This window comes from Paroedura picta, chromosome 4, assembly GCF_049243985.1.
Source record: "Paroedura picta isolate Pp20150507F chromosome 4, Ppicta_v3.0, whole genome shotgun sequence".
In the NCBI taxonomy this organism is placed as follows: domain Eukaryota; kingdom Metazoa; phylum Chordata; class Lepidosauria; order Squamata; family Gekkonidae; genus Paroedura; species Paroedura picta.
This window is the reverse complement of record NC_135372.1, coordinates 36,703,125-36,718,528: the sequence shown is the minus strand read 5'-3', so window position 1 is coordinate 36,718,528 and position 15,404 is coordinate 36,703,125. Positions and strand designations below refer to the sequence as shown.

General features: G+C 45.4%; 1 protein-coding gene across 7 annotated transcripts in view; it reads left to right on the top strand.

Annotated features, from left to right (window-relative positions):
- Positions 1 to 9,295, top strand: part of TDRD5 (tudor domain containing 5) — a 65,496-nt gene extending 56,201 nt beyond the window's left edge. For 6 of the 7 annotated variants that reach the window (XM_077332442.1, XM_077332447.1, XM_077332446.1 and 3 more), the window contains 3 exons: positions 3,483 to 3,749; positions 5,613 to 5,799; positions 7,919 to 9,295. In XM_077332442.1, the coding sequence (XP_077188557.1) occupies positions 3,483 to 3,749; positions 5,613 to 5,799; positions 7,919 to 8,166 (702 nt within the window). In that variant the 3' untranslated portion in view covers positions 8,167 to 9,295. The remainder of the gene's footprint in view (positions 1 to 3,482; positions 3,750 to 5,612; positions 5,800 to 7,918) is intronic. The other variant, XM_077332445.1, reaches the window with a different exon arrangement.
- Positions 9,296 to 15,404: the final 6,109 nt, after the last annotated feature.

Here is a 15,404-nt window from a genome sequence, read left to right as displayed (position 1 = left end):
AGTCTTTGACATCTCCTTTGATTAGAATTGGAATGTAGACTGAGCATTTCTAGTCTGTGGGCCATTGTTTTGTTTTCCATATGTGTTGGAATATTTTATTAAGATTATTATGGACTCTGTTTTGGTGGCTTGGAATAACTCTGTTGATGTGCCATCTACTCCTGGTGATTAGTTTCTCACATTTTCTCTTGGTACATTTTCTGAAAATGCAGGTTCTTTGGGGAAGGAAACTGCTATCTCTTTTGTATAGTATAGAGAGAACCAGCTTCGTGTAGTGATTAAGAGCAGTGGCTTCTAATTTGGCGATCTGGGTATGATTCCCCACCCCTCCACATGCAGCCAGCTGGGTGACCTTGGGCTCACCAAAGCACTGATAAAGCTGTACTGACCGAGCAGGAATATCTGCGCTCTCTCAGCCTCACCGACCTCACAGGGTTTCTGTTGTGGGGAGAGGAAAGGGAAGGTGATTGTAAGCTGCTTGGAGACTCCTGGTAGAGAAAAGTGGCATATAAAAAAACAACTTGTCTTCGTCGTCATCTTTTTTGTATTGTTCCCATCTTCCCTTTATTTTGTCCAGATCCGTTAATGTTTGTCTGTATTAGCTTACACAAGTCTGGTGAAAGTTTCAACCTTTACCCTCTTTGAACAGTAGATCCTTGTGCCCCTGCAAATGTTCAGGGAGGGTCAAGAAAAAAAGAGCTCTCATCTTTGGATTCATGGGTCTCATGGTTCTGGTGGTGATCCTTGTGCTGAATGAGCTGGTATTGCTGTAAGACCAACTCGCGCTAAGTGGCATCCAGCTTTTCATTGGAACCAAAAAAGACTGACTAGCCTGTTCTTATTTCTAGAGGCATGATGTGAACAGGGATGATTTGGCATGCCTGATTTGGCAGCATGGATGTTTCTGCTAAGAAGTCATGTGACTGTCATGCAAGAAACCCCTGCAAAGACTCTCCTGAGAATTCGAGACAAATGCCAAAGAAACAGTCTTCCCAAACTAAGGGGCAGAGACTGCAGGAGTTTCCACTTACAAGACATCAAGAATATTTCCAACTGAACAGTATATAATCCTAGATCTTCACATCATTTCATATCATCCCAGGAGCCTAGCGGACCAGGAAAAGCTGCAAGCTGTCAGCTTGCATTCATGAAGCCGCTGAATCACTGCTCTGTGCTTGTGTTGTCATGACTCAGTGCCTCTGCCGTGATACAGGGCAGACGAAACTGTACTATCCCATCTGTATCTTAGAGCTCATCTAGTGGTTATGACCTAGCAGTTGTTCCACACCCCCCAGCGCTTGCAGCACTTTGCAGAATGATGTTCACATAAATTGTGAAATCATTACTGGTCTGAGAAAACCTGAAATATGTTGCCTTTCTCATTATAATGCAAACGAAAGAGATGCTAATGGAGACAGGACAAGTGGATCCATGAAGATATTTCTAATTTTTTTATTTTTCGAGACGATAAGAAGAGCCTTACTGGATCAGACCAGTGGTCCATCTGCTCCAGCAACGTGTCGCCAACCAGTTGCCCTGAAGGGCCAACAAACGGGGCCCCGAGGCCCCTGATGCTGCCCCGAGGCCCCTGATGCATGGGCGCGGCCCGCGGGCGCGGCCCGATGCGCGGGCATGGCCCGATGCCCTGCCGGTCCCCAGCCTCGGAAACGTTGGGGACCACTGCTCTACACCAAGCTGGCTGGTTGGTGTAACAATAACCAAGGTGGTAAGTGTTGGACTAGGATCTAGAAGACCTGGGTTCAAATCCCCTCTCTGCCATGAAGCTTACTGGATGTTCTTGGGCCAGTCATATATTGCTGGCCTAAGCTATCTCACAGGGTTGCTGTGTGGATAAAGTGGGGGTGAAAAGAACGTTGTTAAATGCTTTGGGTCACCATTGGTCTGAAAGGCGGGGCATAAATGAAGTAAATAAAATCCTAAGTAAATTCTGATTTTATTCCCTCCCCAGAAGGTCTGTCCCTCCTTTACAAGGCAGTTTAAGCCATGAACATGAGTAGAGAGAAATTTCGTTGTTACCTATTTTTATGAGAATGCTTTGTACATTATTCTTTTTATATCAACCTTTCTTAGCATTTTTACTCTTGAGAAACCCCTGAAACATTCTTCAGGCTTCGAGAACCCAGGAAGAGGCATGATCGTGCAGAATATGGTTGGGAAGCATTGCTGTGGACACGCCCACACAGGACCCCTCCCCTTGCTATCACCTCCATGCCCATCAGTGGCCATTTTGGGAGGGAGGGTGCGGTTTGACATTACCATATATAGTCATATTGCCTGATAAATGTTTAACATATTTTAAAAATATATTAAAATTAACTCCCACCCATTTGGGAAACCCTTCCAGGTCCATCGAGTAACCTGGCTGAGAAAGCCTGTTTTATGTAATAAATACAGTTATTTTTATTATCCCACCCTTCTTGGTTGACTCAGGGCAGGTAACATCAGATAAAAATGAAACCCCTAGGCTACATATATAACAAAACTATCAATTAAATTAAAATGTTTTAAATAGTTCAAATTACATTACAACCTATTTTACAGTTGCAGAGAGTTTGGATGATGCTTAGTCTGTGGGCAGTTAGGTGAATTCTCGAGGAGGGTGGCCAGCATTTACATTATGTTATTCTTAACCTCAACAAGAGGCCTGGCAGGAGAGTTCTGTCTTACTAATTAATTAATTAATTAGATTTTTATACTGCCCTCCCATACGGCTCAGGGAAGTTTACATATAACATCTCGGGGTGATACATGGAACAACCTAAATATATAACATAGTCGGAAGTAACATCAACAATAATCCAACAGTAGTTCTAAATCAACACAATTTCAATGGTCTTGATCAATAGGCCTCCAGAATTGTTTAAGGTCATGGAGGGCCCTGATCTCACTAGGGAGAGCATTCCACCAAGCTAACGCCAGGGCCAACAAACCTTGGTCAGTTTTACTTCTTTGAGGCTGGGGGATCTTGAGCAGGTTTTGGTCGCTTAGCAAAAGGGTCGGTCCTGTAGATACAGAGGTTCCAGACAGTTTAGGGCAGGGGTAGTCAAACTACGACCCTCCAGATGTCCATGGACTACAATTCCCATGAGCCCCTGACTATCCCTGGTTTAGGGCTTTGAAAGTAAGGATCAAAGCCTTGAATCGGATTCGGTCTTCAACCTGGAGCCAGATTTATTTGTTGAAAAGTTAACACTGGGGGGAGGGGGGGAGAGTCAATAAGAATCACTGTTAAAGTGATATTTAAATATTGTATGTAGGTTATTGTGGTAACAGTGCTATCCTACACAGAATTAAACGCTTCTAAATTCCACTGGGTTTAGGAGAGTGTAATTCCTCCTAATCAAGCACTGTAATTTAAATTACAGATTCTTTTTTTGTTTATGCCCCCCCCCTCTTCTGAATTGCCATTTTCCTCCTGTGAAGTGAAGAGCACTGGAGCATTGCCTTGATTTGTTTTCTAGGCTTCAGCCAGCCCGCGTTCAGTTCCAGAGATGCCCTATCTGGAATCTGTCTACTTATACACAGAAATCTGGGATGAGGACTGGAAACCTCTCCTGTCGGCAGGAGAAGAAGAAAAAGGCAGTCCCAGCAGTAATCTGTGCTCAAACGTCGCCGTGTTTTCCAGCCAAACCTGTATCAACACAGGGAGACTTGAGACCCAGCATAGCCAAGAACTGGCGCTACAGGTGGCTGTTGCAGAAGGCAGGGAAACGAACCACTGGCCTCTGGTGATGTTATCATTATTGTGCTGTGACATTCATTTATCTGTCTTTTATGGCTCCTTTCCTTGGGTTGGTTATGACTCAATGGCACCCCTTATGGTACCCTGGCTTTATCCCGGAGGCTGAAACCGGAAGTCGCTCCGGGTCTATAGTGAAAGATTTTGGCACAGTCCAAACATGGAAAGGGGCAGAGCACTGGCTGCTTAAAGGTTAACTAGCTTGCTTGAGAATTGAAGCAATTTTGTAAAGAGAGTCCTAGCAGGCTAGCTGTCTTAAGTGCTATTTTTGTGGAGGTAAGGAGGGTGGACGTCTGCCCAGAGGAGCAGGAAGTCTCCAATTGAGCCGGTTAAGACTCAGGAGGAGACTATTTGAAAAACAGCAGGAAGTTCCTGATTGAAGCAGACTAACTGTACATCTCTAATGCCCCCTGTAGGGTATTCTTCGTATCCTATTAGATCATGTACGCTACAAATCTTAAATAGAGTCCAATAGCACCTTTAAGACCAACAAAGATTTATTCAAGGCATGCACTCGAAAGCTTGAATAAATCTTTGTTGGTCTTGAAGGTGTTATTGGACTCTGTTTTTGTTGTGCTACTTCAGACCAACACGGCTACTCACTTGAATCTATCACTACAATCTTGCAAGTGTCCAGAAAAAAAAATAGTAAAGACCCAAGGGTAGATGAGGAATGGAGAGTGGCCCTGGAGCTGAGTGGCACTTGTGGTGCTACAAGTCACCTCTGCGTGGCCCTCAGTGGCACCAACAATGGGTATTGCCTCAACCCCCCCCCCCCCAAGAAAAAACCCTGTCAGCAGTGTGGGAGGAGACAGTTCATGAGCCGACACCAACTACAATAATTGATCAAGGTCTGAATCAAGTGGCCCTTGAGGCACTGGCAGAGTCCCTACGTTTGCCTGAGTTGGCTCCTGGCCATCAGTGGCCCTCTGGGGCTGAGACTCCCTGGGAAATTTCTCTGTGAGTTAAATGGCGAGCCTGCTCCTGGTTCAGAAAAACCTGAACCAGACCAGTCACCTCCTCTGTATGTGTGTATGAGAGAGTGAGAGAAAGAGAGAGAGCCCTTCTGTAGCTCAACTCTCCCTGGCCAGGACTGTTTTAAGTTGCTCCTTGTCTTGTTTTCATGGTCTATCCATTGTTCCCTTTTCAAAAGCGTCATAAACAGTTTATGGTACAATGTGGCTGTTAGATCTTTCCAGCGTCACAGATGAGAAAACATCCTGATTCAAAAGTAACACAGGCCAAAATGTCACAAGACATCGTTTTTTTTATTGAATTGGTTCGCTGAAATTCCTGGAAGTCTCTCTGCACAAGTGCTTTCCTCTGCAACCTGGAGAGAATAAATCAACAGAAGATTAGTAAACAGCATCATGAAGCTATTCAAGAAATACGCAGCGTAATGAAGATGTTTAGCAGATTCAAGGACCTTGCTCCAATAACAAGCCAAGTTTATAAGGGGAACCCAAAGGGCTGATAAACATCATTACACTGCACATTTGTTGGCTATCTTTATGGTGCTGTTTGTTGATTTACTGCTATTTTACTCTCTCCTTATGTAAAGTCTGGTGATTTCCATTTCATTGTCTGAGGAAGTGTGCTTGTGCATTGAAGCTCACCCCTTGAATAAAACTTTGTTGGTCTTAAAGGTGACCCTGGGCTCAAACTTTGTTCTGTTGTTTCTAAATGTTCTTTATTTTCTGTTGCACGAAGTGGCTGATTTTAGCTGCGTTTCAGTGCAACCTTGGTCTTTCCAGCTGCTTGAGTGATTGGGGGATTCATGCTAATATGGCAACCTTCAGACACTTTCCTTGGGTTTCTTCATGCAGTAAGCAAGGTTTCCGTTTGATTGCAGACAACGGACTCTCCAGGAAGTGCAGCTGATGGCCTGTCGCAGGCACTGGAGGAGTTTTACGTCTCCATTGTTCATTCCCAGCAGTCTGCAATCCCGAGTCAGATTAACCTGGATGCAAACAAGCTGCTAGCCTGCAACTCCCAGCTTCTTCCAGAATTGTCTGCCTTCCCTGCCAACAAACTCAATGGTACTTGTGGGCTTATGACAAAACTGTATTTCTGTAGAACCCAAGCATACAAATCGTGTGGTGGTGGGGCTCTGGAGCAGTCCATGGTGCAGTGGGTTCTCAACCTTCCTAAGGCTGCGACCCTTTAATACAGTTTCTTATATTGTGGTGACCCTCCAACCATAAAATTATGCAAGGGTTCTTTCACAGAAATTAGACTGAAACTGACCAGTGGTATGAAGATCCAATGTTCATGATTGTATATGAATTGGTTATAAATTGTATATAATTGGCAGGCGCCTTCAGGAGGTGTGGCAACAGTGCCCCCCCCCCCGCCAAGCTGCTCACCCTGCCGCGACCCCCTGTGAAAGGGTCGATCGACTCCCAGGTTGAGAACCACTGCCATGGCATATCCTTGTTGGGTGTTGAAACAAGAACCTTGTCCCGTAGTAATGCTCTGGATGTGATGATGATGTTGGTCCTAAAGGTACATTGTACAGGTCTCAAGAATGCCATCTGGGTGACCATGTTGGTTGTTTCTCAGGGTAGATATTCAAAATAGGTTCTTGAATATAAGGCACGGCATTAAGTATCTGCGTGATTTGGGAACCCAAGAGGTAGCTCGGTTGGTTGAATCTAGTAAGAATTTAGACCTTATTAGCCTGATTATCTTCGATGCTTCTTCATGTTAATCGCTGAAATTTTTCTAAACAGTAAGGGTTAAATATTTTAAAAGAACGACTCTTTATCAGGACATTGTGCTGTTCAGATAGAAGTCCAGTTCATGTGGATGGCCCCATAGAGAAGCAAGTCAACAAATCTGGCTTTTTCTTGTAAGGGTATTGCCTGGCTTGGGATGAGGGCAGGATGCATTCATATGGGAAGGAATCAGAATTAGGAGTGTACATTGGGCTAAACTGACCTCCCCCCTCCAAATACCTGGGAAATACCTTACCAGTATTTAGTGCAGGGGTAGTCAAACTGCGGCCCTCCAGATGTCCATGTACTACAATTCCCATGAGCCCCTGCCAACAAATGCAGGCAGGAGGCCTGCATTTGCTGGCAGGGGCTCATGGGAATCGTAGTACATGGACATCTGGATGGCCGCAGTTTGACTACCCCTGATTTAGCGGGTATTATTTAAGCCAATTATAGATTCCCTGATCTGATTGGCTACAAGTATAGCTGAGTCCGAACACAAGCTGAATGTTTTGACTTTTATTCAGGGATATTCAGCTGTATTACTCAGGTGGGGCTGCATGGAGTTCTTAGCTTCCGCTGCCCCAGCTGATGCTCACAGGTCTTTGTGCAGCAGAAAGAGATCTCCCCACCGCACACAGATCCTGGGGGACAACTTTTGCTGTGGTGCGGTTTAATGAACTAATTCCAGTGTTTTCAAAATAACAACCTGGATCTGAAGCTGATTCTTTTTTTTGCACAGCAATGTTCTCACTGGGTAGTTGGAAGAACATGTTGGAAGGGAAAGACTTTGCACTAATCATTAGGCTTTAGCTGGGGGCTATAGAGAGTCAGAGAGAGGGGTTAAGACCCTGAACGTTCTTCTTTTCTAGTGGCCCCATGGTAACCCTCTGATTAGATTGCTACTCTTGGGGAAGCTGTAATCCAGTTTAAACTCGGCCGCAGCAGAAGCCCTCGGGGATGGGTCTGCGTGGGGTGGAAGTGGTGGGTCTCTTCCCGCCACACGTAGATCCTGGGAACACCACCGGTCCCATGGTTTAAACTATACCGCAGCAAAAGCCAAGCTAGCCCCAGGTTCGGGCTGACATTTTAAAAAATGAGTTTTTTTCTTCTCGGATCTATTGGACCTGAAAAATTTTCGACTCCCAAATAATCCCAGGTTGAATACCATACCAGTATTTGGACTTGGGCTTTATTGGAAATACTGAAATCTTTTGTTTTCAGGTTCAATAGATCTGAACCGAACCCCCCCCCTTGTTTGGAGACCCCTAATCATTACTCGCCCTGCTTCACTGGTCCTTAAACTGGCATGCGGATGCCAGATTCCTGCTGCCAAAGTGTATATCAGCATCCTGACAAACCACAGCTGAGACAGAGAACTGACTTTAGATCCTATGGATTGTATAACCACTGTGGCACTCTTGTTTGTTTTACTGTGCAGGAGAGACGCCTTCCAAAAAGAAAGAGGACAATGCCTCCAGGACTCAGCTCGTTGCCTTTCCCACTCCCGGCTCCTCCTTTGTCCTGGGAGAAACAGCTCACAACAACGCCTTGGTGTTCACTGCTGAGCTTCAGGGCTCCCCAGTATTCTTTATCCCCTATAGCCCTTCTGCAGCCCTGGGGGCCTCTGCGCGCCTAGTTGCCTCAAGTGGATATTTCTCCCTCAGCCAGAGAAAGCTGAATCTATGAATGTGAGCCAGGGGTATCTGGAGGCCTTCCAGAGCAATTTCAGTGGTCTGTCGCTTCAGGAGCGATCTCTTTGAGGCTGTGAGAACTTGGCTTATAAGAGATCAAGAGTCTAATTCCTCCATGGACCAAGCGTTGGGCTGAATGCTTGTTTGTTTTCGATGTGTACTTTTTTTTTTTTGGCCTGTTCTACAGTTGTGTTTTCTGTATAATATACAATAATGGTTCTGACAGTTGTTAGATATTCATTGAAACTCCTCTAAAACACGTATGAAAAGGAGTAGTAAGTTTGGGGCACACTGATGGAAACTCCAGGCTCCATCTTGCCCAGGTCTAAAATGTCCTGGCAGGGAAGTTAATAGCCTAGGTCAGAACTGGATGTGTGGAGAGGGGAAATGACTAAGTCACGGAAGACCACAAACATTGCTTCCATGTTCACAGCCTTGGGGAACCTGATTGGGCAGGAAGGTGGTATTAAGATGTTCTAAATAAATAAATGTCAGGCACAAGAGGGCAACAGAGATCCCCTTCCCTTTCAAAGCAGTTGCTTTCTTGTCTCTGTAGGTGCCAGAGGCCTTGCCTTTGAGTGGATGTAGGGATGTAATTTTTAAGCTCAGCAAAGCATTTTTTATTTTTCCTTCTTGACTCTAATCTGGGATAGAAGCTCCCTCTGCCTGGATTTCATCCACCAATGATCCCCCCAAAAAAGCACTTCAGCACCAGTGGAAATTATGGAAAGGCAACTAGTTCTAGAACCTTTTCCATGAATGGCTTGTCGCAAGCAGAACTCTTGAGTCCAGCAAATACAACGGCCTCCTCCTTCTACCAGCACCGGTTTGCGGCTCCAGGCACCGCGTATAGGCTTCCCCTTATGCTGATGGACACACTACCAAAGGGCCCTAACGGAATGATCCGGACTAGGAAGAGGTAGGAAACACATGGATTTGCGCAGCCCCTATCCAGCGGGCTTGTTCCACATGCTCCCAGCCTTTAATAAGATTCAAGAATAAACACTGTATTAAAGGAATGGGGGAGTTGCCAGAAAAAAGGTTTTGAGCTTCAAGAAAAGGATTTCTTTCTTTCTTTTGTTGTTGTTGTTTTATTTTGATAAATAAAAGCTATTTGTACCTTATCTGTCCTCACAGGAGCCTATTCAAATTTGGATTAAGCAGTGCCCTAAGTCAGCAGCACGTATTTGTAATTACCATCTGTGCTGCCAATCTAAACTGTTTCCAACACTTGAAGGAAGCCGTTTCATTTATGTAATAAGTGGGTTGGGTAGTAAAAGGGTGAAAGACCACTGGTAAGTATGTGTCTCATGAGGACATCGTCCGACAAAACAGATTTTTCAGTGTGATGTGTTTATCCTAGTGGCATTTCATCATGTTCTTGTTTTGGGAACGATTGGACCGACTTCCTAATAAACCAATCCCAGTGTTAGAGAATCTTACCTGCTTTCAAAATAACCTGGATTTGAAGCTGATTCGTTTCTGCACAGCACTGTTCTCATTGGGCAGTTGCAGTTCCTTCGCCATTTGCCATTGACCAATTAGTGAAAGAGGAATAGGTTGGAAGTGAAGGTCTTTGCACTGTCTGTTAGACTTCAGAGGGGGGCTATAGAGAGACAGAGAGAGAGGTTAGGATCCTGAACGCCTTTTCTATTGGTCTGATGTTATTCCTTTAGATGTGAATTGCTACTCTCAGAGACTCTTTAATCCAGCTGGTGCTTTCTCACCCCGCTATTTTCCATCTTGGCCCCATGAGGGCAGGACATGCTTTCTGCATCTCTGTCCATCCTACTTAGTTTCACTAGATTAGGATCCTGTCTCTATCCTGTCTAAAATGAAGTTTTCCTACCATAACGGACTAATTAGCTTTGCAGAGATAAGGAGATTCTGTGCGTAACTTTGTTTCTTAGCAGCACACACAAACCAGGTAGCCTGCTGAATTATGTGTCTTGAACACTTTGCTAAGCATAATATTCTTTTAGAATGGATGTAATTTCCAAAGGTTGGTCTCAGCATTCTCTTGCATGCAAGATTTACAAACTGTCCAAAATATCATGGAGCTTCCCCTAGTTCTGAAGGCTGAGGTTTCTTTTGTAGGATGTTTTTGCAAAGCTTCTGGGGCAACCAATTTCTTTTCCTCTGGGGGACGATAATCATGGGAAAAATAGTTTTATATGAGATATATAGTTATAGCTACTGACCTCTGAATTGCAAACTACACTTCTTGTGAGATCAGCAAACTAGCTCCTGTTATCTACCTAAGGATTTGCTCTTTGGGAAAGTCTTAGTTGCCAGGGATGCCCTTCCAACTGGAATTAAGAGGTGCTAATGTCATGCCTCAAGAAGAGAAGGGGGTTAAAATGCATATGGAGATATGGAGGATGGGGAGTGGGACCTATAAGTAGAAAGAAGCCCTATGCCACCTTGCTGGCATCACACAGGGAGAGATTTCATCATGCCAATGACCTGGGCATCAGTTTGGCATTTGAGCAAAACTATGGTCAAACTGGCTTCTGTGGTAAAAACTATGGCAAAACCGGAAGTTGTTGGTGTGTGATATCACTTCTTATGTGATGCTGGCAATGTGGCTTAGGCTTTCTTCTTCTGACAAATCCTCTGGCTTGCCAGCTGATCAGCGGCTGACGGACAGGGCCTGACAGCCGCGTGTCCCTCACCTCCATCAGAGTCCCCCTGCCTCCATGTGGTCTGGCAGCCCTAGTCTTTGGGTGCTATAACAGGATCCCAAGGAAAATAAACCCTAGCAGCTTACTTCATATGTTTTGAACTATTTGATGAGGACTTGGAACCAATTCTTCTGGAAATGAGGATAAAAAGAGGTTCTGCCATTCATCCCAGGCAAGACAACAAAACACCCAACCTGCCTTTTCTTTTGAGCTGCTACGTTGGAATTCCTCAGCCCAAATTGCTCTATTGGTGTGGCTCAGGTTTGCGATGGATGGGACCTGGGCCTCCCCCAGAATTACAGCTGATCTCCAAGCAATAGTTTCCCTGGAGAAAAAGGCCGCTGAGAAGGTGGAATGGAGAAAACGACTGCTTAGAAGTCTACCATTATACCCCATTCAAGTTATGCCCCAAACCCCGCTCTCTGCAGGCTCCACCCCCGAAGTCTCCAGATTTTTCCCAACCTGGAGCTGGCAAACCCTAAACATGGACAGGAGCCCTGATGGAATGTCAGGTAAGGCCTGTTTTTTCTCTTGTAATGCCAAGTTCGCTTGTAGGAGGTCTCTGTACCAGAGTTCAAATGCTGCAAAGCTACAGTCTCCCGCACAAATGAAAATGGCCAGTTTTGTGAGTGAGGAAGGGGGGAAGAGTGTAAGAGCATGAGGACTGTCTCTCCTCATTCCCCTAATTTCCTGGGCACTGGGGTCATAGTTAAAAGTCTGTGCCTTTTCCACCAGTGCACGCGCATCAGTGTAATCCTGTCCATTTGTCTTCTTGGCACCTCTGTGAACTTGCGCAAATGAAATATCCAGCCCAAATATTTTCCAGCGTGCGGGAGGATGGGGGTATGCGTGTGTTGTCAGCTGCCGTTTCTGATAAAGTTGCTGATGCGCTGATTAAGCAGCAGCTGCATCTCCAGCTGGTGGGCATCAAGAGCAAACAGTTCACGCGAATCATTTTCTGCTTTCTGATGCTTCCATGTGTTAAATGGCCCCATTCTGGAGATGGTGCTTGAGCACTGCCGGTTGATGCAGGTGGATGTACCAACCGCTTTGTTATTTTAGGATGAAAACAGATGCAGCATCTTAAAACTGCTGGAAGTAGTTTGATAATATATCATTTGCTCTGTGTGCGTTTTTAAATTTTTTGGTTCTTAGGCAAGCTGTGCAAATATCGGTTCTGCAGAGTTTCAGAGTGATTGAGCTGGGGAGGGAAATGCCCGGTGGGGAGAGAACCTATTGGCTAGCACCTGTGATGACATCAATGCACACGACAGAGGGAGAGATGATGGAGTGCAATCCAACTAAAAGTCAGTGCAGTTTGTCTGCAGCGGCACAGTGTTCTGTTAATGCAGAGATCACTGTCCAGGTAGTAGCACTGGTCATAGCATGATTCCCCGTTGGCTCTAGTGCAAAACTTGCGTGATGCCAAGCAAGTAATATGCTTTTGAAATGGAGCAAGTAGAGGCCCCCACAGTGGTCCGGAGATGATGAAAAAGCCAGGGGAGGGATGGAGATGCTTCGTTCCGTGCACTGTGGCCATGAGAAAAGAGCTGTTGTGAATCTAGGGCGGTCTTTCTCAGTCTTTTTACTGTTGAGAAACCCCTGAAACATTCTTCAGGCTCCAAGAAACCCCAGAAATGGCGCAATCTTGCAGAATATGGTTAGGAAGCAGAGCTGTGGACACAGCCTCCAGGGGCCCCCGCCCCTACCCAACCACTCCAGGCCCATCATTGGCCTTTTGGGGAAATGGGGTGGGTCAGTATATGGTGTATCACCCAATAAAGCCAGTTTGGTGTAGTGGTTAGGAGTGCCGATTTCTAATCTGACGAACCGTGTTTGATTCTGCACTTCTCCACATGCAACCAGCTGGGTGGCTTTGGGCTCGCCGCAGCTCTGATAAAGCTATTCTGACCGAGCAAGAATCTCAGGGCTCTCTCAGCCTCACCTTACCTCACAGGGTGTCTGTTGTGGGGAGAGGAAAGGGAAGGCGACTGTATGCCTCTTTGAGACTCCTTCGGGGAGAGAAAAGCGGCATGTAAGCACCAACTCTCCTCCTCCTCCTCCTCCCCCCCCCCGATTAAGGAGGAGGAGGAGGAGGAGGAGGAGGATATGTAGCTCCTGTCATACATCTGATGCAAACTCTCATGGTGAACCCAAGAATATTGTAATGTGTAGAGACCCCCCTAGGCCTGTAATCCCAGGGGATGGGAGATCTCCTGGGTTATTCATATGCCAGCACTGTTTGCATACTAAGTGCATTCAAGTCACTTCTGACTATGAATTAATGACCTTCAAAATGCTCTGTAGTTAACAGCCTTGCTCAGGTCTTGCATAATGAGGGCTGTGGTTTCCTGGACTAAGCCGGTCCATCTCATGGCGAGTCTTCCTCTTTTCCTGCTGCCTTCAACTTGTCCTAGCATTATTGTCTTTTCCTGCCAAAGTACCACAGCCTCAGTTTACTCATCACAGCTTCTCATTGCAGCTTGATTTGAGCTAAAAAAATCCCTTATTGGTCTTTTTGGCAGCCCACAGTACCCGCAAAACTCTCCTTCAGCACCACATTAGAAAGAAATTCGCTTTCTTCCTGTCAGCTATTTCCATTGTCCAACTTTCACACCCATATATAGTAATAGGGAAGACACTGGTATTAATTATCTCAGCCTTGGTTGGCAAAAATCTTTCCTAAGTCCTTTGCAGCTGCCCTTCCCTTCAGATTTCTTGGTTGCAGTATTCCTTTTGGTTGATGGTGGAACCAAGGCACAGTGAATCTTACAATTTTCATCATTGTCAACCTTCAACAAGTATTATTCCTCAGTAGACATTACTTTTGTCTTCTGTACATTTGGCAATGTACCGCTGCTATTCTGTATCAGCCAGACATCCATCCTGCATGGTTGCTAGATTTAGGGTGCTTCCTCGTGATCCTTTTATTTATGCTGTTGAAAAAAACACTTTTCTCACTAAGGCTCAAGAAACGAGAGTACCAGATAGTACTTGTTAAACAGTTATGTTCTCTGCAGAAAGTTAGCCTGTCTCCCTACCAAGGCCAGCGTTGTGTCATGGTTAAAGATCAGCGGCCTCTAATCTGAAGAACCAGGTTTGAGTCCTCACTCCTCCGCATGCAGCCAGCTGGGTGACCTTGGGCCAGTCACAGTTCTCTTGGTGCTGTTTTTGCAGTGCAGTTCTCTCAGAGCTTTCTCAGCATCACATATCTCACAGGGGGTCTGTTGTCAGAAGAAGGAGGGAAAAGATGTAGGTAAGCCACTTTGGAACTCCTTTGGGTAGTGAAAAGCGGGGTATAAGAACTCACCTTGTTCTTCTGATTACGAAATAACAGTCTCAAAACTGGGGTGGGTGGGAAAGACCAGTGACTTGACTTGCTACAAAGAAAATAATGTTTTGATTTCCCCCTGCTCAAAGGAGCTGATAAATAACCAATGGTGTCAAATGGCAGGGAACTGGAAGTACCTCATTAGGCTGCAAAGAGAAGGAGAAGATGGCTTTTTAAAGGGACAGGAGGACCCCTAGGAAGCCTTGGTACTGCAATTAGAGGTTAAAAAACCCACCCCGAACAAACAACCAGTCATTTGAATAAACTTGACAGGGAAATGCAGAAAGACACAACTTTATTGCCATGTGGATAACCTGTTTTTTGAGAGTGGCTAGGGGACCAGTCCCAAACGGGTCTCCCCAGAATCTTACTCAGGCATATTCAGTGTTGCTTATTCTCAGGAGAGCATCTTTACACTGCAGGCTAGCAGTAAAAAAAAACTAGTCAGAGTCACCTCCTCCATGTGGCCTGGAGGAAACAATCCTGTCCTTTTAATAAAGGTTTAGTGTATGGAAAGGGGAATTGAAGCCTTTTATGGCATAGAAGTAAATAGCATCCCATTAAGCCTCTAATAACGGGACCAGAGTTTCCCCCCCTGCAGACAGTTGGCAGCCCTAGCTTAGAAGAGTAAAACCATTAAAGATTTTGCAGTGATTTGTGACGATTCCCGATTAAGCGAGTAATGTGCAACCTGCCTTTGACACAGCTGCTGCGACAGCATTGTGCAATTCCTGCCACAGACATATAAATCCTGGTTTGGATTCCTTTAGATTTTGGAAGGCGAGACCTGAGAGGGTCTTTAACTGTTGCCAATACTTTCTGGCCAAATTCTTACATTGCCGTCTTGCTGGCATTATTTTACAAACTGCCCCGATCTTCTGACGATGAGTCGCTGCGTTCAAGATACGCCTCTCCCACTGTGCTTCAAGAGGGTTATACAGGATTTCTGTCATCTGTCGTCATGGTTTGGCGGGTCTTACAGCCCAGCATTGGAAACTTGCAGTCAGATGCTAGGCTTCCTTCCATCTTTGCATTTTAGCAGATTCTCCTTTTTCTTTCCTCTCCTTATTGCGTAGCCATTTGGGGGGGAAAGGACCACTATGGAACTTCCACATTCTAAGGCTATGCTTCCACTGTTGTCATCTCCTTCTGTGGAAGCACAGAACGTGGAAGTTCCATAGCGGTCCTCTTCTTCCCTGCTGAGATGCAAACTGGCCA